At 41.8% G+C, this 26,528-nt stretch overlaps 1 protein-coding gene across 1 annotated transcript in view; it reads left to right on the top strand.

Annotated features, from left to right (window-relative positions):
* HNRNPLL (heterogeneous nuclear ribonucleoprotein L like) overlaps window positions 1–25,794 on the top strand; it is a 40,976-nt gene extending 15,182 nt beyond the window's left edge. Inside the window, exons 4-13 of the mRNA XM_073339970.2 lie at window positions 2,326–2,411; window positions 4,620–4,716; window positions 4,800–4,872; window positions 9,113–9,184; window positions 17,254–17,471; window positions 17,696–17,817; window positions 18,332–18,533; window positions 20,631–20,688; window positions 20,778–20,876; window positions 22,694–25,794. Coding sequence (XP_073196071.1) covers window positions 2,326–2,411; window positions 4,620–4,716; window positions 4,800–4,872; window positions 9,113–9,184; window positions 17,254–17,471; window positions 17,696–17,817; window positions 18,332–18,533; window positions 20,631–20,688; window positions 20,778–20,876; window positions 22,694–22,749 — 1,083 coding nt within the window. The 3' untranslated portion in view covers window positions 22,750–25,794. The remainder of the gene's footprint in view (window positions 1–2,325; window positions 2,412–4,619; window positions 4,717–4,799; window positions 4,873–9,112; window positions 9,185–17,253; window positions 17,472–17,695; window positions 17,818–18,331; window positions 18,534–20,630; window positions 20,689–20,777; window positions 20,877–22,693) is intronic.
* Window positions 25,795–26,528: the final 734 nt, after the last annotated feature.

Genomic DNA, 26,528 nt, shown 5'->3' with positions numbered 1-26,528 from the left:
TCTACTAAAATCATAAGAACAGCCACACTGGGTCAGATCAATGGTCTGTCTAGCCCAGTATCCTGTCTTCTGACAATGGCCAATGCCATATGCTTCAGAAGCAATCATCGAGTGATCCATCGATGATTACTAAAACTTAATTTAAAAGTTACAACTACTTGAACATATATCAGACCTTTATATTCAAGTGTATTATTCTAAAAAAATCCCACTTTCTCTTTATTCCCATTACAGGGGATGAGAACCTGGAGTCTTGATCATGGGTGTTCTCTCACTATTTAACTGGCTTATTTTCTGGCCATCAGTTGATCTGCTAGGTTAGAAACCAAGGCAACAGATTGTGTGGGTTTTGTGATGTCACAATTTGTCATTGCATAAAACATCCTTCTTTACTTTTGATACTTTGACATGTTGCATATTGCACTGGCCTGGGTACAGCTTCTCATGCGAAGAGTAGTGGAAATACAAGGTGCTCTCTTACTTGTATCTTTCCCCTTTCTGGAGATGAAATTCAAGTCCTTTTCATCATTCAGCACTACTCTCAAAGGCTGGGGCTGAAAATGTGGCTTTTATAAATTATGAATTAAACTTTGAATGCCATGTGCTATAGCACTACAAAACCATAATTCTTGCAGTCAAAGGTTTTCTCTGCATCCAGTGATAGGACAGGAGGGCCACCTGCAAATACTTTGGTTTGGGTGAATAAATTTATTACTAGTATTATCATAGTGCCTCGGAGCCCTATTCATAGACCAGGACCCCAGACCCTTTGTGCTAAGTGCTGTACAAACACAGAACAAAAATATGGTCCATGTCCCAAGAGCTTACGATCCAAGTATAAAACAAGAGACTACAGGGGGGGGGAGTACAAGGAAACAGTGAATCTGGTGGGCAGAGGACTCAACACACCAACAGCCTAACCATGATCAAGTTTTTTATGGACATCACAGCAGAGGAGAGTTTTGAAGGAGGATAATGAGTTAATTTTGCAGGTGTTTATAGGGAGCTCGTCCTGGACATTAGGGGCAGCATGGGAGAAAGCATGAAGGTGCTTGTTTGAAAATTGAACGAGGGGCCGATCAGTAATGGAAGTTGACATCTCAACAGCAAATGAGAGATGATAGGATGGGGATAGACTGTAAAGAGCCTTGAAAGTGAAGGCAAAGCAGCTTATGTTTGATGTGATAGAGAAGAAGGAGCCAGTGGAGGGATGTGAAGAGTGATGGCACAGTCAAAACAATAGCTAGGAAAATCTTTCCAGAAGTATTCTGAATAGATGTCAAAAGGGCTAGGTTGCATTTGTCAAGGCCAGAGAGAAGGAGGTTGCAGCCGTCAAGATGAGAGTTTTCGCTGTGTGAATGGATAAGTAAGGCCAGATTTTAGAGATGAAATGCATAAAGAATTGGCATGATTGAGACACAGGCTGGATGTGAGGACCTAGAGAGAAGTCTGCGTTGAACATGAGGCACAGGCTATAGGGCTGAGTGGCAGGCCAGCATGGTGGTGGTGTCCACAGTGATTGAGAAAGGAGGTAGTGAGGAGGGCGTTTGGGGGTGGGATTAGGAGCTCTGTATTAGCCATGCTGAGTTTAAACGGATGTCTGTCTCTCCATTAGGAGATATTAGAAAGTCAGGCTGAGATGAAATTGTAGTTTGCACAGAAGAAGGAAGATATGGGGTAGAGAGAGAGATCGATCCGAGTCACGAATTTGTTTGCAGATGACATTATCCAGAGATATGGCATAGAGAGAAAGGAGTTCTACTTTTGTGGCCTGAGCTGTATCCTGGAGTGAAGCCTAATACTTGTGTGAATGCTTCCTTTAGTGATTCTTAAACTTTTTGTATTGGCGAACCCTTTCACACAGCATGCCTCTGAGTGCGACACCCCCCTTATAAATTAAAAACAGGGATTTTAAATTTAAATTAATCTTAATTTAATTTAACGTGGGCACGGAGTTGACAGCTTGTGACCCCCTGTGGGTTTGCAACCCCCAGTTTGAGAGCCCCTGGTTAAGAGGTTATGTATTTGTCTGCTTTCAATTTCTAAATCTTCCTTTGAGGGAGCTGACTGTTTTGATTGTGATACAACAATATAAGGAAAAATCATCATCTTTTAAGATTAATATTTCTTAATATACATGTAAAGTAGCCATAATTTGATAAATAACTGGGGTTATCCTTCTTTGAGATTTAAATGCTGATACGGTGAAAGTTACTCCATGTACACACGCATACACCTCGAAGTCCTGTAGAACACTTGTGAACCTTCATAAAAATGTCAAACTTGAAATGTCTCTTTAAAATAACTTTTCTTCTTCATTTATAGGATGTCTTGTATACTGTGTGCAACCCTGTTGGGAAAGTGCAACGTATTGTTATATTCAAGAGAAATGGAATACAAGCAATGGTTGAATATCCTTTTATTAACACTAATATTTGTATGTTCTCAGCTGCAGATGAGACTTAAGCATACATATATCATCCAGATTTTTCATTAATCTTGAGCTCTACAAATTTGAGAATTATTAGATTCAAGATGCTTTGTCATTTCCACTGTATGCAGCAGATAGATCTGCTCCAAAATATTACCACTTTTAAATCGCATCTTTGTTCATTGTTTGTATATTCTGTGCTAAAAGTGACCCCTAAGATGAATGTTACAGGCTAATCATTTTTGTGCATTTGGTAGCATATTGTGTAAAGTCAGTTTCATGGTTTTCCCCATTAAAAAGATGCTGCAAACTGTATGGTCTGCTGTGCTGGGTGCTGCTGAATCTAGGCCGTGTGGTACAGCAGACCACTGAGAACAGGGGTTGTGGAAGAAGGGGACACCCTGACATAAGCCATCCCCTTGGTCTCTGCAGGCATTTTGTATGCTCTTGTGCTAGTCTCCAGAAAACTAAAATCTCAAAATATGTAAAGAATATTATTTTTTTCCCCCCATGTATTGAGCCTAGCATATTGCAGGGACACTTGTCTTGGAGGGTGTCATGTCCACTACAGGGCAGTGAAGTTAAAGCAAATTTCTCTTTAATCTCAGGCCACAAATACAGTGTCTGTTGTCAAAAATGTCCATTTGGGGTCTCTTGCTTGTCCATCTACAAGCACAAAGTTTGACTAACAAATCCAAACACAAGAAGTCTCTCTCAAACTTCTTTTCCCTGGTTCAGTGGTAGAATTTTTCTTGGGAGTGATGGACTACTCGACTCTTTCCCATTTTATATCCTCAGTTCCTTCCATGCTAGGGTGATAGTTCTTGTGTGTCCAGACCCTACCTTCCAGGCCTGGTTTTAGTAGTGCTAAGGGGAGATACCGATTCCAGTCTTCTTGTTCAAGGGTTTAGTTTGAACCTTGTCCTTACTTACCATGGCACAGTCATTTGCCATATTTGTCGGTAACGTGCTACATCCACATACTCTGATTAGTGTGTAGTAAGCCTGATGTTTTAGGCTTGCCTACACATTTAGTTTGCAGCAAGCTAGGGTGTGAATCTACCCTGCAATAGCCTGTCACAGACTGCTTGTCTGTGTGAACCCTGCTGACGTGCATTAACAAACTGTTAAGGTGCATAAGCAGGGTCCACAAGGGACAGTTGGTGTGTGGCAGGGTAGATTGACGCCTAGCTTGCCATAAATTACATGTTCATGGAGACAAGCTCTTAGAACAGGGGTGGGCAAACTATGGCCCGTGGGCAGGATCCAGGCCATCAGGGCTTTGGATCCAACCCACAGGATTGCGAGTCCTGCGTTGTCCCAGAAGCAGCCAGCACCACAGCCCCTGGGGGTGGGGGGAGGGCTCTGTGCACTGCCTTCGTTTGCAGGGACCGCCCTCTCCCCCCCCCACACACCCCCCCCACAGCTCCCATTGGCTGGGAATGGGGAGCCGCCGCCAGTGGGAGCTTCAGGGGAGGTACCTGCAGGTGAGGGCAGCCCGCTGTCCCATCTGTCCCCCACCCCCCAGGGGCCCCAGGGACATGGTGCCGGCCACTTCCAGGAGCGGCTGGAGCTTGCACCCGAACCCCTCCTGTACCCCGCACCCCAACCCCCTGCCCTGAGCCCCTTGCTGCAGCCCTCCTGCACCCCTGCCCTGAGCCCCCTCCTGCACCCTCTCCCACACCCTAACCCCCTACCCCAGCCCTACATTCATGGCCCTGCATGCAATTTCCCCACCCAGATGTGGCCCTCGGGCCAAAAAGTTTGCCCACCCCTATCTTAGAATATCAGCTGACATGGCCACTTCCATTTTCACTCTGAGCTGTAGGGTGTCCACCATTTAGAAGTTGGATAAGCTCTCAGCACGGAGAGACGTGTGAATAAACTAAGGCTTTCACTGAACCTGCATAGACTGTAAGCAGAATGAGTCTATGCTTAAATTATGAAACAGCTCAACCTGGGCTACATACACTTCAAAGGCAGGTATCATATGGCTCTGGCTGTAGCTGAGAACTTGGACTCCCAGTGCTTTTCAGCGGTTTTAAACTAGTGTGACTGTTTAGATCTCTCATTTATTCCTAACAAAGTAACTGTAGGCTGCTCTAAAATGTCTTGGATTGCTTCATTATTTTGGAGGGGGGAAAACAAATCTTTATTTAAAAACAAAAAAATCCTTAACAAGATTTATGTTTGAATCAGTTCTCTGTGCTCAGAAGGCTAAAGCAGCACTCAATGGAGCAGATATATATGCAGGATGCTGTACACTAAAAATTGAATATGCAAGGGTAATGCTCAGATCTTCTCTGTTAACTATTTTACTGATGAAGTGCATAAGTTCAAGACTTACCCTGTGTTTAAATTTTAACAGCCAACTCGACTTAATGTCATTAGAAACGACAATGATAGTTGGGACTACACTAAACCGTATCTGGGCAGACGAGGTAGGTTTTTTATATGTTATAGCTGTAAGTGTTTGACTGTGCTAATGACACCACTTTATATATGGTTAGCTTATGTAATGCAATAGTCATTTCAAACAAGCCGTTGCTGATGAAGGCTGTCTTGCAAAGGCCAACATGTAATCCAGGAACAAAGTAACATTGAACATTAGTGCCCCCTACTGGTGTACAATGAGCTATTTAGTGCAACAAGGAGCCCACACATGCAAGCATGTTCGCAGTACAAGGACTTGCATTTCTCCAAGCAGCTCTCACTCTTTGGAGGAGAGGAAACTGATACAGACTATTCCTTACAAACTACAAACTTGCACACTGCTTCTCTATGGAAAGGACTTTTTCCCCTATGTTGGACAAGGCATTAAGAAGGATAGAGGACTCCAGCAGGCTGACTCTACACTTCATCATGCACTGCATCGGCATCAGCAAAAAGCCCTCTGAAAACCTCAGACTTGCAATTCACCTTGTCTGCATACTACATGCATCACCACCCCAAGGTTTTAAAGGAGGACACTTAAGGTACTTCAGATTTGCCTGGGATGAATACCATGATAGACTGTACCCTTTCTGTTCAAGTTTTCATGTATATTGGTCTTATTTCCCTTAATTACAATTGCAACGTTTAAGAACCTCCATAAAATGGTAAATCCCAAATTTCTTGTTGACCTCATCTACATTGTTGTAATACTCTTATTTTATTCCTTGCTGTATTTAAGACAACTGCAGTCAGTCTTTACAGTGTAAATTGTCTCATAGTAAGTAAACTGAAGGATTTGTCTGTAGTTACCTGGGATTAATAATACAATATTAAACAAGCTCCCTCAGGTATATTAAATTTTAAGTATTTGAAGCAAGGAGGTGCACACGTGGTGCATGTGTAACTTGTCTCTTAGGTTCCTAACTGTGAAAACTAGTCAGAGCTTACCGCTTAATAGTGAAAATATGACTAAAAATGTAAAAGACAAATTGCTGTGTAGCCTGACTTCTGTAAAGTATTTAAAGTATTCTCTTTTTGTAACTGTTCAGTAATTTGTATACAATAATAGTTTTTCTATAATGTAATCTTTAGAAATCTAGGAGTGCATAATAACATGGAGGTGGAAACATAACATGTCTAACCAAGGTAGAGTATCTTCAAAGTCTGAAATATGAAAGCGAGGGCTTTGACTTCTCTCTGAGATGCACTCTCAAACTTACATTTTTGTAGAAATGTTGGGTGTTATCAGGAGTGGTTTGGCTTGTAAAACTGTTGTATAATTAAAAATGCAGGTTTTGGATTTTCAAAATGAAGTTCTTGTAAAAGGTTAACAAGGGAGCTACAGTATTGGTTGATGGTAGAATTTCAATATTTGAACCATAATTCAGAAACTCACTCTTAAGAAGTCAGGAAGTATTAAAGAAAATTAAAATTGAGAAAAATGTTTAGAAACTGACAGCAAAGAAACTGCAGGGATGAAAAAACCTGAAAGATTAAGTGGATTGTCAGTTTCTTAACCATTGCAATTTATATTACAGCTGCTTTTATGGCATCTAGTCTCAAATATGACAACCTTTATTTTACGTAATTATGTTACAAACAGATATGACTGTATGGACCAGGGTTCCTCCAGGAAATGGAACAGTGGGAGATGAGAAACTTCTCTCCAGCATAACTCTGGCCTAAAAAATGCACAAATCTGTTTCTCACTCCTCCCCCTTTTTTTTTTTTAGTTCAGTTGCTTTAATATCTTTGTCATCTACATATTGATACTTGCATCCCTTACACCATGTAAGACAGGGGTTCTCAAACTGGGGGTCAGGACCCCTCAGGGTGTCACAAGGTTATTACATGGGGAGTTGTGAGCTGTCAGCCTCCACCCCAAATCCCGCTTTGCCTCCAGCATTTATAATGGTGTTAAATATATAAAAAAGTGTTTTAATGTATAAGGGGGGGGTCGCACTCGGAGGCTTGGTATGTAAAAGCGGTCACCAGTACAAAAGTCTGAGAACCCCTGATGTAAGAGGAAAGGGAATTAAATCTGTACTATCCAGCTGTCCCTTTGTAGTGTTATTTTTCTCTTTCTGTTGCACACATCCCTTGATCTAGAAAGTAATATATAGGGGAGTACACAAATAGCTGAACTCTACCTCCCTGAGCTAGTTTTTATCCGGTGAAGCAGGCATATAGAGGAGTTACTGCCCGTAACCCTAGCAATTATCCCAGCACTTCCTCTCCATGCTTCATGTAACATGCCAACTGTACCACATGCACTCTTCAGGCCATTCCTCTTCCCGAAGTTCTGACGGCGCTATGTGAACTTTGAACTTGATGTACCCAGACTGCAAGATTCTAGCTTCAGCAAACAAGATCTTATCCCCAGGGAACTTCATTCTGAGGCTTGCCTTGCCACTGTGTACTCCACAGCAATAAAAGTTCTCAAGAGACCTAGCATTTATTTCTTGGCTCCCTTGTAGGTTGAGGTACCTCCAGTCTCTTCTGAAATTCTCAGAAGACCTAGACTATTGTTTCAAAGCTAGCTTCTGTCATTTCAGCTTCTCTTTCAGTTCCATCTAAACAGCATTTGAGCACCATTGTTGAAATCCTGGTCCCACCAAAGTCCGTGAGAGTTTTGCCACTGCTTTCAGTGGACCCAGGATTCCACCTCACGTCTGTCCGTTTTAGGGTACAGAGAACACATTTTCCTGCTTCTGTTCTTAAGAATGAACTATTTCTAGTCCTGTATGGTCAGAAGCTGTTTTTTTTTTTTTTCCCTTCCTCAAGAGTTTTCTCCACTTATGCAGGCTTTCTAAGGAATATCTGCAAATCTGAGGGGAGTACATTCTTGAGTTGCATGTATGTTGTCATCAGGTGACTAGTTGAGGAGAGATGTCTTTTCCTTCTGGCCAACAGGGGACTGACCCCTTTCACATTTGCTTCCTAGGCATTCCCTCTATTAAAGATAGAGCTCTTTAACAGCTAGCCGCTGTAACAGTTAATCTGCATAGGTCCAAGAGAGTAGAACTACAGGCTGAGATTTTAAACCTAAATTTTCATCTCTGCTCTCCGAAAGAGGTCTTATTTCACAGGGGCTTTCTATAGGCCAAAGAGCTGTGTGGGAGCATTCGTCATCCTCCCTTGATTTTTATGGACAAAGTAATCATCTAGTTAGGAACCTATCCTCAACATCTTAGGTGGAAATCACACAATTTCTCATCTCCCATTGTATGCTATCATATCAGCAGTTCAAATTACTCGGGGAAAACTCTAATTGTAGTGGACTGGAGAGTCAATTTCCATCATTCAGTCATATTTAAATATAATAATAATTATAGCAAACTTAAACATTTCACCACATCTTCGAATATGGCACTTCAAGAAGTGGCTTATCAACAAAACACTGTGAGAAATGTTCTTTAAAATTAACTGCTGCTTACCAAACGTGAACTTGGGAGTTCACATTTTTCCAGTACGCAGCAGTCACTAATTAGAAATAACCCTTGTGAAAGTGGTGCACTGCTTCCATCCAGTAATGTTGACCCCTTGCTTACCTTTAGATTGTTATATAAACCAGGTTTGCTCAAAGGACTGTCCATTGTTGAAGTGCATTATTCTGACATTTTACAGCAATTGAAATAGAACCTGTGACGGAGCATGAATAATGCAGTAATGCACAATCCTTTCAGCACTCCCAGGAGGTGTTCATGTAAATATAATGTACGCATATGTAATGCTCTCTGTTTACTGATTGTGAAACCATGTAATACAGGTTGTTGTTGGCTTATGCTGAAACTTCTTGAAAGAAGCCCACTTTGAAAATGTGTTGCTGTTGAAGCTAATAGTAGGATTCAGGTACTGTCTTTCAAAAGTTCTGTATCTAAAACTTGTTTTAGGACATGCATAGGTGAACCCTACTCTAAAGTGTTACCTCTCGTAGTGTGTGATGTCGCTTTCGGAAAATTTTCAAGTAGTCCCATAAACTTAAAGTGTCTGTACCTTCTCTTTGCCAAAAAAAAAGAAAAGAAAACACCTCAACTTAAGTGGAATTTGTTAGGCAGACAACCTCTTCCTAATTCTGGTGTCCTCTGATGACAGCTTGTGTTTAAAAACTGATTTGAATGGGTAATTTTTTAAGTTAACTGTGAATCAAATTACTTTTTTCCACTTGTTAGATGAAACTAATATCTTAATTTGAGAATTATTGTGTACTTGTCTGTTTGTTAAAACTGCTTTTTTCCTGTATATTAGACAGAGGGAAGGGCCGCCAGAGGCAAGCCATTTTGGGAGAACACCCTTCATCATTTAGACATGATGGCTATGGTAAGTTACATGGGGTGACAGGTGGTTCATGGCTTTTAGGTTTTTTATGGTGGAATTACAGATATTTATAGGTTACAGGGTTCTCAAACTTCATGGCACCGTGACCCCCCTCTGACAACAAAAATTACTTCACGACCCCAGGAGGGGGGACTGAAGCCTGAGCTTCTCCAAGCCCCACTGCCCTGTGCGGGGGCCAAAGCCCAAGCTCCACCACTCCGGGCGGGGGGGACCCAAAGCTGAAGTTCAAGGGCATCAGCCACAGGGAAGGGGCCTGCAACCTGAACCCGGCTGCCTAGGGCAGAAGCCCTCAGGCTTTGGCCCTAGGCAGTGGGGTTTGGGCTTCAGCCACAGACCCCAACAAGTCTAAGCCAGCCCTGGCAACCCCTTTCAGAGAAGGTCCCAATCCACAGTTTGAGAACCGCTGGCATTGAAGTATGGTCTACATAATTTTATACCTCTCTAAGCTTCTTCAGTTTCAGTACTGCTGTTGCATAGGTGCCAGTGTCAATCCATGTGTTGTTCGTGATGCTTGTGATATGACGAAACCTGTTGTGTTTTGCACCTGGAACCCTTCTTTTAGGGAAAAGGGTTGTTTTTTGGGTTTTTGTTTTTTGGTTTTGTTTTTTGTTTGCTTCCCAGTTCAAATTTATCCCTTGAACAATATCCTCTGTAAGTTGCCACCACGCTAGACAGTGACAAGGGGTTAAATATCTGCACCAAGATTTTTTTTTTTTTCTAGACAGCACAGTACAACTTAGTAACTGATACCTGTAGACAGTGTGTGTTACCTGAAATAGTTACAGGAAAATCTTTGGAGCTTTTTGAGACCTTCATTCAAAGCTACTAGTTGCGGTTGTAGTTTCCCTTCTAATTATCCATCTTGTCGTTGTTTGTCTGCAATTGGTAGTATGTCATTAATACCTCTGGGGAAGAGCTTTGGAATTATTGCTATCGCTGTTACAAGGTTCAGTCAGCAAGTGAACTCAGTTATATTAGGGTATCTAGTATTCTGTACCCCAACATATGTAGTCCATCTTCATCATCTTTAGTGGTCTGAAGGCACTTGCTTGGATTTCTGAAATGTTACATAAGTCTCACATGCAAGTTAAGTTTTTATTTATTTTTTTGGTCATCTTAATCTCCAAAAGTCAGTGCATTTTGTATTGCTTTTTCCTATGCAGATGTATTGTACAGTACAATACAGGTTAACTTTCTCCCAGGGACCTTCAAGCCTTGAATTCCCACTACTTCCATTTGCTGTTCACTGTTAGGGTGAGGAAAAAAGGGATACAAACATGCCCACCCAACTTAGCTGAGTCCCCTTTCTCCTCTCAAAGAAAATTTTCCCACCCTTGGAAAACAAAGTCCTCTTTCTGCTAAGTTCATATGTGATTTTTGAACATTTTGCTGCTCTGGTTTCTGCTCTCAGTGGGCCAGACTGCAGGGTAGGCTCTTTGTATCATATCTCCTGCCTGGGAGAAAACTAAACTGTTCACAGACTTAGGCCATATCTGCACTACAAACTTTTTATAAAGCCACTGTAGTATATCACTTGTGTGCATGCAAACTTGGCTCCTTGTGTTAGCACTGCACTTACTCACTAGGAGTGCTTGTGGCATTACCCAGTGCAATGCACCATGGGTTGGTATCCCATTGTGCAGCTAGCCACCTCCAGCACTCTGTCTTTGTGAACTTCTGGCAAGCATTGTGGGGCAGAAACAAGTTAGCAAGCGTGACTGGGAGCAAGAGGTCAACTGTCCAGCATGCACCTTTCTCATGATGTCATCTATGTCCCTGATTTTTCATGCCTTTTTTAAAATTCCCACAAATCTGTGTGGCCTTCCTCACTGTCCACCATCTCTGACAGAATCATGGAGCTTGCACAGAGCAGCACTTTGTCATGAGCATTGCAAGGACAGGATGCACAATTTTCTGGTATTTGCAGAGTCACAAGAAGGAACTGAATCAGCAGGGAACAGAACGATTTCACAGAGGACAAGTTGCCGTGAGACATAGCTAGCAAGAACCAGTTCATGGAGCAGCTGCAGATGATGAGTATCACTTCTGGGCCCAAGAAAAAAGCATTTACTGGTGGGATCGCATCTTAATGCAGGTTTGGGACGATGAGCAGTGGCTGCAGAGCTTTCGGATGCGCAAAGCCATATTCCTTGGTCTGTGTGCTGAGACTGCCCCAGCCCCTCCAGCACAAGGACATCACTGTGAGAGCTGCGCTGACAGTGGAGAAGCAAGTGGTAATTGGACTATGGAAACCTGCAATGTTGGATTGCTACCAGTCAGTGGGAAATCATTTTGGAGTAGAAAAATCCATCGTGGGGGCCATTGTCAGGAAAGTCTGCAGAGCCATTAATTGTCTACTGCTACGCAGGACTGCTCCTTCCCCCGGTGAACCGAGAGTGCTAAAGGAGTTGGCGGATGTGATTGCAGAGCCATTGGCCGTTATCTTTGAAAACTCATGGCAATCGGGGGAGGTCCCAGATGACTGGAAAAAGGCTAATGTAGTGCCCATCTTTAAAAAAGGGAAGAAGGAGGATCCTGGAAACTACAGGCCAGTCAGCCTCACCTCAGTCCCTGGAAAAATTATGGAGCAGGTCCTCAAGGAATCAATTCTGAAGCACTTAGAGGAGAGGAAAGTGATCAGGAACAGTCAGCATGGATTCACCAAGGGCAAGTCATGCCTGACTAATCTAATTGCCTTCTATGACGAGATAACTGGCGCTGTGGATGAGGGGAAAGCGGTGGACGTGTTGTTCCTTGACTTTAGCAAAGCTTTTGACACGGTGTCCCACAGTATTCTTGCCAGTAAGTTAAAGAAGTATGGGCTGGATAAATGGACGATAAGGTGGATAGAAAGCTGGCTAGATTGTCGGGCTCAACGGGTAGTGATCAATGGCTCCATGTCTAGTTGGCAGCCGGTATCAAGCGGAGTGCCCCAAGGGTCGGTCCTGGCGCCGGTTTTGTTCAATAGCCTCATTAATGATCTGGAGGATGCTGTGGATTGCACCCTCAGCAAGTTTGCAGATGACACTAAACTGGGAGGAGAGGTAGATACGCTGGAGGGTAGGGATGGGATACAGAGGGCCCTAGACAAATTAGAGGATTGGGCCAAAAGAAATCTGATGTGGTTCAACAAGGACAAGTGCAGAGTCCTGCACTTAGGACGGAAGAATCCCATGCACTGCTACAGACTAGGGACCAAATGGTTAGGCAGCAGTTCTGCGGAAAAGGACCTAGGGGTTACAGTGGACGAGAAGCTGGATATGAGTCAACAGTGTGCCCTTGTTGCCAAGAAGGCCAATGGCATTTTGGGCTGTATAAGTAGGGGCATTGCCAGCAGATTGAGGGACGTGATCGTTCCCCTCTATTCTTCATTGGTGAGGTCTCATCTGGAGTACTGTGTCCAGTTTTGGGCCCCACACTGCAAGAAGGATGTGGAAAAATTGGAAAGAGTCCAGTGGAGGGCAACAAAAATTGTTAGGGGACTGGAACACATGACTTATGAGGAGAGGCTGAGGGAACTGGAATAGTTTAGTCTGCGGAAGAGAAGAATGAGGGGGGATTTGATAGCTGTTTTCAACTACTTGATAGGGGTTTCCAAAGAGGATGGATCTAGACTGTTCTCAATGGTAGAAGAGGACAGGACAAGGAGTAATGGTCTCAAGTTGCAGTGGGGGAGGTTTAGGTTGGATATTAGGAAAAACTTTTCACTAGGAGGGTGATGAAACACTGGAATGCGTTACCTAGGGAGGTGGTGGAATCTTCTTCCTTAGAAGTTTTTAAGATCAGGCTTGACAAAGCCCTGGCTGGGATGATTTAATTGGGGATCAGTCCTGCTTTGAACAGGGGGTTGGACTAGATGACCTCCTGAGGACCCTTCCAACCCTGATATTCTGTGATTCTATGACTCTTGGCAATGCGCTGCACATAGTGGATGGATTTGCAGCACTGGACTCCCAAACTGCAGTGGAGTCATAGGAGGCCTGCACATCCGTGTTTTGGCACCAGTCTACCCTGCTACAGAATACATCAATAAAAAAGGCTACTTCTGTATGGTTATGCAACCATTGGTGGATCACTGGAGACGTTCCACTGATGAGAGTGTTGGCTGGTAAGGGAACGTGCATGACACACATCTTTAAGAACACCGGACTGTTCAGAAAGCAATGTCAGGGATATTCTTTCCTGACTGGCAGATTACCATTGACAATATTGAAATACCATTAACAATCCTGGGAGACCCAGCCTACCAGTTCCTCACCTGGCTCAGGTGTACACTGTACACTGGCCACTTTAACAGCACCAAGTTAAAATTCAACTACCAGCTTAGCAGGTGCAGAATGACAGTTGAATGTGCTTTTGGTAGATTGAAGGAACGCTGGCGTTGCTTACTCACAAGATTGGCCCTCCATGAGAAAAATATCCCCGTGGTCATAACTGCCTGCTGTATCCTGCATAATATCTGTGAAGCAAGGGGGGGAAGTTGCTGCTGGGGTGGAGGGCAGAGGTGGAGCAGCTGTCTGCTGAGTTTGAATAGCTAGATGGAAGGGCTATTAGAAAAGCGTAATGCAGAGCTATACAGCTAGGGAGGCTTTGAAAGAGCATTTTAACAGTGAACCACAGTAATGTGTTTTGGTGTACTGTGATCTACCTGCCCCTGCTGTTTTGGAGCCTGTCAGGAATTGTGTGGTGTCTGGTGTACCTCTATGAACATAACACTGTCAATGCACCTGTTAATGTTGTGGGGTTTGCTGTACATTTATGATTATTACACTGTTTGTCATTGAGCTTCTGAGTTGACTCAGACTACAATAACCCGGGGTGCTTTCAGTACCACCAGCCATTCTGGAGCATGTGTGTGAAGTAATCGAGGAATTATTTTCCAAACACTAGAATTATACAGAGTAATGAAAACACTGCAAAAGAAATTCTGTGCAAGTTAAAAGCAAATACATTAAAAAAAATCATAAATTTATGGAAACGGAGCTTAAGAAGGGGAAAGAACATTCATGTCTATTTTAGTTACGTACAGAAACTATGGCTCTCCCATGTCAGTAAATGTGAAGCTGTGGTTGTCCTTAATGTTCCCTGGTATGGAATGGTAAGAGGTAGGGATGTGGCCTCTGATGTCATGTGGAATGCTGGCTGCGGGGGGGAGGGGCGGTATGTGTGTAGGGAGGTGCTATAATGGAGTTCTCCATGGACTGCAAAGGGAGGTGAGCCCATGATTGTTGAACCTGTAGGTCCACAAGAGTCTGCAGCATCTGTGTTTTGCTGCTGGAGAAGCCCCATTACATACTGGTGCATCTCCCTCTCCTTGGCCTGCTGGGACCCTGGGGCCTTTCTCCTCTCCGTTCTTTCCATCTCCCTGGAGACTGCAGCATTCATGCTCCAGGCCCTCTGCTCACTGTCGTCTGCAGCACTGGCATGCAGGATCTTACTGAACATGTCTTCCCAAGTCCTCCTCTTTCTCCTCCTTATCTGGCTCAGGCATTCCACAGATGTGGAGGGGGAACCCCTTAAGGCTGCAAGGCAGCAGCTACAGATTAAATGCACAGAGGTACCATTGTCAGTAAAGATTCAGAACTCCCTTCCCTTACTCCCCTGAAGTTTTAAACAAGACATGCTGATTGACGCTTCAGAATGCTTGTGCATGGCACCACTCTTAGCCCCAGCCCTGGTGTGTAAGGCCTGCCAGGGGCAAGAGAAATGAGGGACTTGCTCAGTTGCATGAAACTGAGTAGAGGGCCATGGGAGTGGCACCATTTCCACAGGCAGTGGTGGTTTTTGATGATATCTCACTCCTGAGGGTGACAAAGGAACAGAGCACAGCTGCTGCTTGGGTCCCAAAGCATTGCCCATATGCCACTAGCCTGTATATTGCAACTGTGCCTGCCAAAATTATCACCAACTGGCGCAGGGAAGTATCCCACTGCAGAGGAAGAAATAAGGCCGCTATCCCTAGAAACCTTTGGAAGAGGATTGCAGAGTACCTCCATGAAAGTTTCATCGAGATCTGTCAGTAGCTGTGTCCTGTTGAGTTGGGGGATGCCGTAAGTACATCAATGTAATGGGAAATACATTTACACACTTACCCGAGATTCCATCCCTTGCATCAGGGTCATCCATGTTCAACTGCCAGGACTGACCGGACTGCAGTGGCATCCCAAACAGGTCCTGGCTTGCGGCATAGCTGAACCCACCAGTCGTATGTCCCCGTCCTCTGCTACCTTCTTGTCCTCGTGGTGATTCAGGCTCCTCAGATGTATCCACAGTGGACTGTGGGGTGGTAGTGGGGTCTCCGCCAAGTATGGTATCCTGCTCTCTGTAAAAGTGGCAGGTCTGCGGCTCGACACCAATCAACTGTTGGTCTCCCTGGCCTTCTGATCTGTCTGCCTCCGTTCCTTTGCTTTCATGCAGCACTGCTGCTAGTCCGTGTCCTGTCCCTTCTCCGCAATCCCTGGGCAATCTGCTTATAGGTGTCCACGTTTCTGTGGCTGGTCTGGAGCTGTGCCTGCACGACTTCTCCTCGCAGACCCAGAAGATCTAATATCTCCTGTGTACTCCAGCCAGGTGTGTCTGGAGCCAGCATGGTCAGCTGGGCCGTTGCACACAACAGTGGAGAGCAGCTAGGTGTGCCTGGCCAAGCTGGACAATCAGGAATTTGCAGAGATTCAAAGGCGGGTGGGGAGAGCTTCTGGTCTCCATGATACCTGGGCAGTGAAGTTCACAGTTATGAACAGAGTGGGCAGTGTTGGACATTGCAGGACAGCTGCTGGAGGACTGTGAGGGTTGACATAGGTAACGCAGTGTCTGTATTCATGCTAGGTTTACCTCAGTACATCAACCACAGCTCACCTCTGCTCGGGGAGGTGGTATTACTGTGTCACCATAATGGGGTCCCTACATGAGTGGGAGATGAATTTAAGCATAGACACATGCCCAACACATGCCTTCTGTCAACCTCGCTTTTGTACTGTAGACCAGGCCTCAGAAGAATGGAGACCTCCCTAGCACCCTAAAGGAAACACTGCTGTTAAAGCCCCTGCAAGCTAAAATGTGAATGAAAATGATTCACTGAAATACTTCAAGTACCTTTTATAAGTGTTTTGTGTCAGTTCAGTAAAGTGTGACCATTAAAACATTGATTTATGCAGTTGAGCCCACTGTGAAATTTGTCACATTGCTTCATGAAAAATGAGGCTTTACCTATAGTGAAAAACAAGGCAGCTTTTATTTGTATTAATGTAGAGCCTTAAATATGCATGTTGCTTATGAATTAGTTGGAGAACTGTTTGAAGAAAGACACTCTTTCCCTGCCTTCCACATCTCCCCAGAAAAATTGAGTGTCTTGCCTCTGAACCATTCCAACCCTGCCTGGCCTCAAGCTAGAATTTCAGACTTGGATTTCCCGTTGTGGAGGCATGACACTCTGCCGGTAGACTACTAAATTGGCCAGGCAGCTTATTTAAGAGAACCTAACTTTTTCTTGCAGGGATTTTTTGTGTGCTGCGTTGGGAGGAGTGTGTTAAATGGGTCAGTAGTGGTAGAGGGAAACTACCTATTATGGTTCTGATGCTGCAGTTTGTGGTGGGCTGTTGTGCCTGCATCCAGCAAATTTCAGCATTAAGGCCTGCATGAGATGCAGTTGCTGGATTCAAATATCAGGCTTGTCCTCTAAGGGGCAAACACATTAACAAGTAACCTCTAAGAGTACAATAGCCAAAATTCTTATTAAAATATTCTCTGCAGTTTGTGCACTTGACAGCAGTTCTGTTGTTTCACTGAATTGTCAGCAGGGGAGAAACTAACTGAACATCAAAACTACTTAAACATTGAGGAAGAATCCGTGAGGGTGGACAGGAGGAAAATAAACTGCATGATCTGAATCTTTTTTCTAGCTAGAAAAAGGAATTCAGTTAGTAAATTACAAAGAATTCTTAGTGGATAGTGTCCTTTTAAATCAAGTATTTGTATAGTGGAGCATTAATAGACTGTAAGTAAATGAGGCTTATGCTGAGTAGTGTTTAACCTGGTCTCTGTCGTTTCTGTAGGATCACATGGTCCTTTGTTACCCTTACCAAGCCGGTACCGAATGGGATCTCGGGATACTCCAGAGCTTGTTGCTTACCCACTACCCCAGGCTTCCTCCTCTTACATGCATGGTGGAAACCCTTCTGGCTCAGTTGTTATGGTTAGTGGGTTGCATCAGCTAAAGATGAACTGTTCGAGGGTCTTCAACCTGTTCTGCTTGTACGGAAATATTGAAAAGGTAAAACATATTTTATTAGGAACTTGGAAGCTGCTACTAAACCCAACTCCATCTATCTAATGTTGGAATTTAAGGGCTGCAAACAGCTTATTTTCTAGGCAGAGTTATTGATACCAGGGAAAACTTTAAGTTGGCATGTAACAACTTTCCAGAAGAACTTGCAAAATTCTTACAGTAATGGTTTCCTTTGAACTGCATTGTCACTTATTCCTGAACTATTTTAGGTAAAATTTATGAAGACTATTCCAGGCACAGCATTGGTAGAAATGGGTGATGAGTATGCTGTGGAAAGAGCTGTCACACATCTCAACAATGTCAAGTTATTTGGGAAGAGGCTTAATGTCTGGTAAATATGCAATTTATCACACTGGCAGTTCACTTTCAGGTGTGCATTGACTGCAAAATCTCAGCTCCCTATTGCTACAACAACTGATTGACACTTCACAAAAATTTTCAAATAATTCAATTGGAATAAGAATCTAAGGTGGTAAATAACAGTTACAAAATGGGGCATCAAAAAGGTTTTTGGATATTCAAGCTGTAAATCTGTGAGATATAAACCAGATGTACATGCACTATGCAGTTTTTAACAGTACAACACACACCTTGGTAAACATACTTGACTTAATGTACAAAGACAATAGCTAACTTTGACAGTCATTAATGAAAATTTTTTGTATTGCCATATCTGTGAACCCTTCTCCAAGCATTAAACAAGGGAATCAATACTTTTTTCACATTGCTGCAAGTGCATGTCATCTGTTCTTCTTGCCTTGAGACTCCTTATATTAAAAGTATGATTATGAACAGCTTCAGTCGGAATGGGGGGTGTTTCTTAACTATGTATCTTTAAATCTCAGTGTGTCCAAGCAGCACTCAGTAGTTCCCAGTCAGATATTTGAGCTGGAGGATGGTACAAGTAGTTACAAGGATTTTGCCATGAGCAAGAATAATCGCTTCACCAGTGCTGGCCAGGCATCCAAGAATATAATCCAGCCACCTTCTTGCGTGCTACATTATTATAATGTACCCCTGTGTGTGACTGAAGAAACCTTCGTAAAGGTAGGAAATCCAAAACTATGGTTGCATACATTGGTACTGAGAATTACACAGTCCTTCCCTGTACTTTGAATAAGGAACAGTTGTGGTAACTGAATGGTAACAGTACTGATGTTTAAGATGGAGCCCATTAAATGCTATATATGAACAGAGGCCCCTGTATTTTTGCAGTGCTTAGCATTGCTCCCTTTATGGAAAATCTATCCAGTTGAGCTGTGAAAAGATCTTTGTACTTCTGTCTCCTGAACCTGGAAATATGGCAACTTTAACAAACAAAATGTGAGAAGCAAGAGCCAGAAATGAAGACCTTAGTGCATGGTGGTTTGAAGGGTAGGGTGGGGAAAGGAGAGATGGTAGTGAAGATAAAAAATGACTGTAGATTACAAGGGATGGCTGAGAAGTTAACTTGGGATTTCCTAATTTTTTTTAATGGTTGCTCAGTCATTTCTTATCTTTCCGTACCTCAGAGCTACCTCCATGCTTCATGTGGGTAATTGTGCAAATATTTAGCCATGCTATAAATGGTTTAAAATATTTATTTTGGTAGTTTTGTTTAAAATTCTGACTACCTTATTGTGCCTCAAATAAGGTTGGCAAGCCAGTCAATTGGCCTGTCAAATAATGTCAATTGAGCACCTATTTGACTATGGTCAGATATTTCAGTAGGAATGCCCTGATGTAGGGGGTGGCCTGCCTTTTCAATTGCATCGTGGTACCATCTGTTAGCAAGCGTATCTAAATGTCTTGATCACACACTTTATTCCATGCTAATGCCATCTGTTTGGGGGAAAAGGTGAACTAACTGAAAGTTAAGCATCTTGATTGGCTGGAATCTTCTAGAACAAACAATGTGTGTGTGTGTGTGCTTGTACATACACAAATATTGGTCAAATAGTCTGTCTTTCTTGCTTTGTATACCTAGCCACCAGCGTACATGCTGGTTGACAGAGCACAATAAATAAGTTCAGACCTGGTCCCTGCCCCAAAGAGTTTACAATCTAACCTGACTAGATGAGCATACAGAAATTAACTCTGAAGGGAATGATGGGGGAAGAGGAGGGCTCAGTCATTAGACCTCCTCCCAACACAAGATTTAATTTCATTTTTTTTCTTTTGTAACTATTCATTTTTAAATGTTAATTTAACATTTGCTAGAATTTGCTGAAATTATTTCAGTTTACAGAACTTCATTTCATTGGGTTTCACATTTTTCTGAGTTCAAATAATTCAGTTAAGTAATCTTTTATTGTAATTAGGCATAAGTATCTAAAGGTTAAGCCTATTGAAGACCATAAAGTCTCTTTTATTACTATAGTAGTTGTTCTAATAAATTAGTGCTTTAAAATATTTGACCCTTTTTGACAATATTTAACCTGTTATTTTTGGACAGGTCAAATGCCCAACCCTAGCCTCTATCTAACTTAATATGTTATTATATTCTGGTAGTGCACAGAAACCCCAATCAGGACTGGCCCCATTGGACTACCTACAGTACAAACTGAGGTAGATGCAGTCTCTTGTCACAAAGACTACATCTACACTGGAATAAAAGACCCATAGCATGGCTGCAGCTGGCCTGGATCAGTTGACTCAGGCTTGTGGGGCTAAAAATTTTGAGTGTAGACATTTTTAGCCCCGCAGCCCAAGCCCCATAGCCCAAGTCAGCTGACCTGGACCAGCTGCGGGTATTTAATTACTGTGTAGACACACCCAGAGAGCTTACAATCTAAGCATGTTATAATTTTCCTGAATAACTTGTCTTAAAAATTACTGGAAATTCTCTCTAGGCTGAATGCTTTTTGTTTTGGGTGCCTGTCCTCCCAGATAGTCAGCAAGTAGCATTTCGTGTTAGAAAATGTTAATTTTCCTAAGTTTCTTACGCATTTTTTACAGCAGAAGGGATCTTAATTTTTTTTCCTTCAATGTGCTGTTCCACTTAAAAATGCAGAGAATACTACCCTAAATAAAATTCAACTTTCGTTGGTCGAATACAAGAGTTTCTAAGCTAAGTGTCATTAGTCACTTCTTCAGAATTTGGGAATAGGCATTTCAATCTTAACCTTGGTCATATTTTCATCTCTTCTTTTATTCCTGTGGCAGTTGTGTGATGACCATGAAGTTCTCACTTTCATCAAATATAAAGTGTTTGATCCAAAACGTAAGTAAATATTTGTTTTTTAGATAAAGTTCATGTTTTAAAATTACTTGTTCTGGGAGCAAGAAGGTCTGATTCTCTTATTCTACCAGCTTCTGCCAAAACGCTCTCTGGTCTGCTGGAATGGGAATGCAAGACAGATGCAGTGGAGGCTCTCACTGTACTTAATCACTACCAGATAAGAGTCCCAAGTAAGTCATTCTATTTAACACTTTTTACAATAAATTACTGTTCAAAAAATGTATTTCCCTCTGATTTCCCCCACCACCCTTTCATATTATATCTTTTCTTTAAGAAGTGTCTCAGATGCAAATAATACTGTGAAATCTGCAGTTTGAAAAAATAGATGTCCTTGTGATTTTCCTTCATTGTGCTCCAGTGACAAGGTTCCTAACATGTATTCCTATGCTGAGAGCTTTCCAAATAATGAGTGCCAAGATTTCAGTTGACTACAGGAATGCTGACAAAAATGGAGGTCCTTTAGAGTCTAGTTGGAAAAACTCGTAATATCTGTATAGGGATGGAATATGCTCAAAGGGTTGAGAACCACTGGATGCTCAAACTGATTTCCTATCACAAAGCTTGTTTTTGTCTATAGCCATGCTCTCAGAAAGGGAATAAATAAAACTATTGTAGTCAAAATAAAATCTACTGTCTGACTTAATACAGCATTCTTAAATTCCCCAAATGAAAATAAATGGAGAAATCTAACCTGTATATTCTCTGATAACCCCAGAACTCAAATATTGGCCGATTTAATGACATCTAAAAATTTAATTCTTTACACCAGTGAGGGGCTTTCATTCAGTTTGGGATTGTAAATATACAACCTGCTGCTCTAAACAAATAATTCTTATGCAGGTTTCACCTCTTCTAAGTAAGAAATCATGGGGCCAAATAAATCCAGTTTTGTTTCAAACTGATAGGAAATGAGACTGGAGTTACCTGTATTTCTGTTTAAAATAGTGGGCCAGATTTCTGTGGAGGTCTGGAGTAACTATTAAAGCAAATAGAAATGTTCCAGGTCTCATGGATGTGAGATCGCAATCCGACCCCGTATCTAAGGTTATTTTAGTTACAATTCTTATTGAAGCTAAAAGAGGAGGAAGTATCTTCCCTGCCATTCTAACAGTTTGAGGCAGTTGTTGCTAATGGAAATGAGGGTTTCAGATATTATGAGTAATGCACTTTTCATTCTTTGGTATCTATTTTTCTGGGAGACCTAATGGATAGGAAGGAGGGGGAAGAAAAATTTCCTCTGTCCTTTCATAATACAAACCTTATTTGTATTTGTATTTGTTGTATTTCAACAAACTAAGGGAAAGACCTTGTTTTGGTTCAAGGTCAACAAAATAATATTAAAACTTGAAGCATTGACCAACACATACTAAACTAGTATTACCCAAGGTGGGCTTCTCCACTGGGAACAAAGCCCACACGACCTCCCAGAGCTGTAAGAGTGCTCTACTGTAACAGCCCTCAGCAGCCTCTGGCAAAGAGAGAGGAGAGATGGTTTGACACCTCGCTTTCCCAGAGAGACGAGAGTTTTCTTGGTCAGGCAAGGATGAAATTGTGCATCCAATTTCCCATTCTACCTTTGACAGCAGTTTCACTTTTCTCCTGCTTGTCACTTTCATTGAACATCCACCTTCTCTTGGCTTAGAAATCACCTTTTTAAATGTTGCTCTCATAAATCCTCCAGTGGAGGCCGTTAATAATGGGGGCACTTTTTACTACATACTAGTCAATTTTATTGGATGTTGTGTGTATATGTGATCTAAACTATCATTTTATATGGCAGTCTAGAAAATGCCACCATTCTATAAATAAGCTTTGTTTATTAGAGAACCTATGCCTGGAGGCTTTGGAGTGCCTGAAAAATTAAAACAAAAAAACCCCCAAAACACATCCCTGCTAAGCATGTCAGGAAACATATGCTCCTTAACTGACAAAATTGTATACAAGAAAGCTTATACTGAATATTTAATTTTGCCCTTGTTTCTCACAGATGGCTCTAATCCTTATACCTTGAAGCTTTGCTTCTCTACTTCATCCCATTTATAGAGAGAAGAAGAAAGCATGTTAGGCGCTACATTCATCTTGATTTGCAAGTTTGAAACTACATTTCATTCAGAAGCTCTGAAGTTGTTGCTCTAATGTTGCCTTGTCTCCACTAAATTAGAAGATCTCCTATCTTGTTTTATAATAAATGGATGTTTCTTCATAAATACAGAACAAATCTTCTCTCCTTGCTTCTGAAGAGTACGTTTGTTATAAACTTACTACGAAAAGTTTGTTTTTCACTAAATTGTAATTAGTACCTACAAGTATTCAACCGCCTTGTAGGCTGCTTATGCACGGATACTGTGTACTGTTCCAAACCTTAAATCTGCAATTGTTTTAATCCAAGAATGAAGTATATTTGCATTTTCAATAATGTTTAAAGGATTAGCAAGTATTTTTCCATTGTAGACAGATTCCATTGGCAGATAGATTCTACATGAAATAGTTCTGTTTCTGGTTACATGTTTAGGTAACTAAGTATGTTGCAATTATTAATACTAAAAATAAGTTTGTATTTATAAAATGTTTTCATTAGGTTAACATTGCGCACATACTGGATTTTGAGTAGCATAGACGTACCTGATTTATATTTCAAAAAAGCTAGCAAAGAAGACCATTATTAAGTCAATTTATATAGTGTGCACTCAAATTTACTTAAAATGGAGATGGTTTTTAAAAACCATTTTCCGTTTGCATTGGCATGATACCATCTATTACTAGTCCATTCTTGGGTATCTTTTTTAAATTAAAGTTTCAAGCCTCAGTCAATGTGTTCATCTTCATTTACTTCATATGAATTTAAATTCTCAGTGTTCCTGGAATCCTCGTGTATCTTAAGGTTTTCTTATACTGCCGTAATTTATTAAACGGTAGAAGTTTGATCCTGGCAAAATAGATTGACATTGGAGGAAATAAATGGGTTTTTCCCCTTGTAAGAGTATTTAACAAAACATGTCACATCTGGGAGACTGTTCTTAATTCACAGTTGGTATCCTTGTCCATATTGTTTATTTTCTTATGTCTGATTGAAGACTACCTTTTGTCATGGACCAGGAAAGGAATTATCTTTCCACTTGCACTAGTGTAATCAGGTATAACTCAGTTGAATTCAATGGAATTATGTGGTCTAAAATTAATTAGATCAGAATTGGGCCAGTTTTTCTCTGCCAGCTGGGAGAAAATGTTTTCCACTTCCCAATGTGTAGCAGTGTACCTTCTCCAGTCACACCCTAATGTTGTCATTTTATGTAACCATAGAAGTTAAATGGGAACGACCTATTGATTGGATCCTCCATTTAGTCTGTCTGCCAGTGCAGGATTATTCATGCAGTACACTTCCTAGTGTTTTGTGCAAACAGTGAGTGTTCCACCTTTCCCTACAGATGAATTCTGCAGCTTAAAGGATCTTCTTGTCAGTCTGCATTTATTGATATTCAGATTAAATTTTCCCCATTCTTAATATCAGGTTAGTTACACCATATGTCATGCCTTGCTGGCCATGAAACCAATAAAATATTTGGGAGCATTTGTACCTAGGTCTAAATATTCCAGCCCTTCCAGTAAAAGGTGCAGCCCACTCCATAAAAGTCCTTGGTTCCTCTTCTATCAGCCTGTCCAGCCAGTAGAAACCTGTTCCTTTCTCATAGTATTCCCTTTAAGAGTTGTTTTAGTTTGCATTTACTATTGGTATCAATATAGTTCTAGCAGTTGAGATAGTTTGTAGTTTAATATTAGAATAGTGATGCCACTTGATGGGGTTTATGAGGTTTTCAGGATGAATTACCGTAAAGCATTCAGGTTTTAAAAAATGCACCTTATATAATGGTAAAATGACCTCAGTGAACCACCATGTCTAGGTGAGAAGCATCTTCCCCCCCAGCTATTCAGCCTGGAGTGAGAGAGAAAAGGAGAGCAGCCTCAAATTGGTTAGTCTCTAAGGTGCCACAAGTCCTCCTTTTCTTTTTGCGAATACAGACTAACACGGCTGCCACTCTGAAACCTGTCAGAGGATGTTGTGTCAACTAGCAATCCCTGCACCCAAAATATCTGAGCAGTCTGTGCCTACAGGTATGTTTACACTTCAGTCAGAGGTGTGACTGCAGCACGTGTAGGTCAGAACTAGCTTGGGTATGTCTATATGAGCTGCACTCAGATTGCAGTGTAAACAGTACCCTAAGTCAGGAGGGGATCTGAAATCCGAATGCAATTCTTCTTTTGAGTGTCATCTGGTCCATCAGCAAGCTGAGAATCAGTTTGATTCCTTATTGCCATTTTGCCATACAACTAAACTGATGCACAGTGGGCACTCCCTGAGCCTGAAACAAGAAGTGCATCTATCAGAGATGGTCTCCTTATTCCACACACAGGAGTTCTAGATCATGTGTGGTCTGTTTTTTTTTTTTTGAACAGATACAAAATAATGAGATGGTGGCAAGAGGGGGAGTTACGACAGGAGAGATTAAGATCTGTACAGAACATGAAGATGTTCTTGGCAGTCTCCTGTTCTGTCACATTTGTTAGGTTAGATAAACTGAAGCACTGATGTCTTGCTGTAATTTTCCTGCCTTTTTTCACAAGACTTATGTCCAAAATAGTGAACTTTGCCATACAAAAGACATTTTTAAACCATCCACACTCTCGTTGTAAAACACCCACTACTGTGTGTTTCAATGTAGAAGTGAAGGATGGTGCTTTTAAAATCAAGGTTCAGCTATAGACACATTATTGGAGGGGAAAAATAAAATATTGACAGAGAGGAGTTCATCCTGTTTAAGATAATTCCCTTATGATAAAAACAAAACCATACTCTAATCCTTAAGATGTTTTCTTTACGTGCAAGGATTAAGAAGGTTTAGGGGTCTTTGACTTCCCTGTGCTGTCATCAAGTTGTAGCTAGGGTTAATAATTTGAGGAGGGAGTTAAAATATGCTGATAGGAAGGAATGATATGATTGAATGTAGTGTCACTGAGTGTCATTTGGGCGGTTTCGGCCTGTGATTGGCTGAACACCTCCCTGGTTATAATTAAATGTAATTTTCTCCTCTTCCTGCTCTGTGAGTTTTATTCCTTGTCTGGTAACGTTTATTTTATTTGAATCTATTATGTCTGAGCAGGAGGCATTCACACTCCCTCCTACGCAACGGAGCTCTTAAACATAGCAACACCAACACATGCGTTACTTTTTGAACCATTTTCCCGCCCTGGGAAGTGCTTAGAACATCTCTTGCTTTATTAATCCTTTGCACAAAACATAAATTATCCTCACATCTGCATCCACATTTCCTTCCGTTAGCACAGGGGTTCTCAAACTGGGGGTTGGGACCCCTCAGGGGGTCGCAAGGTTATTACCTGCAGGGAGTGGGGGGGGGAGGGTGTCGTGAGCTGTCAACCTCCACCCCAGCCCTGCTTTGCCTCCACCATTTATAATATATATATTAAATATATTATTTAAATATATTAAATATATTAAAAAGTGTTTTTAATTTATAAGGGGGATCACACTCAGAGGCTTGCTATGTGAAAGGGGTCACTAGTAAAAAAGTTTGAGAACCACTGCTTTAGCACTTCACTCTCCTGTTTGTGTTGTAAGCAACATATGGGATGTTTGTTCTGAGCCACCGTTTGAAGAAGTGATGTAATGATCTGAAGAAGTAGAGAAGATTTGCTTTCTGTTCTCCTGACTTTGGCCAATATAACCTGTGTTTGGGCTTAGTTTGCTGTGAATTGTTCCTCTGCTTGAAAACAACAGAAGCCAAATTCTGATCTCAGTTACATGAGTG

Source organism: Lepidochelys kempii, chromosome 3 (genome assembly GCF_965140285.1).
Source record: "Lepidochelys kempii isolate rLepKem1 chromosome 3, rLepKem1.hap1, whole genome shotgun sequence".
Lineage (NCBI taxonomy): Eukaryota > Metazoa > Chordata > Testudines > Cheloniidae > Lepidochelys > Lepidochelys kempii.
This window is presented reverse-complemented; position numbering and strand designations above follow the sequence as displayed.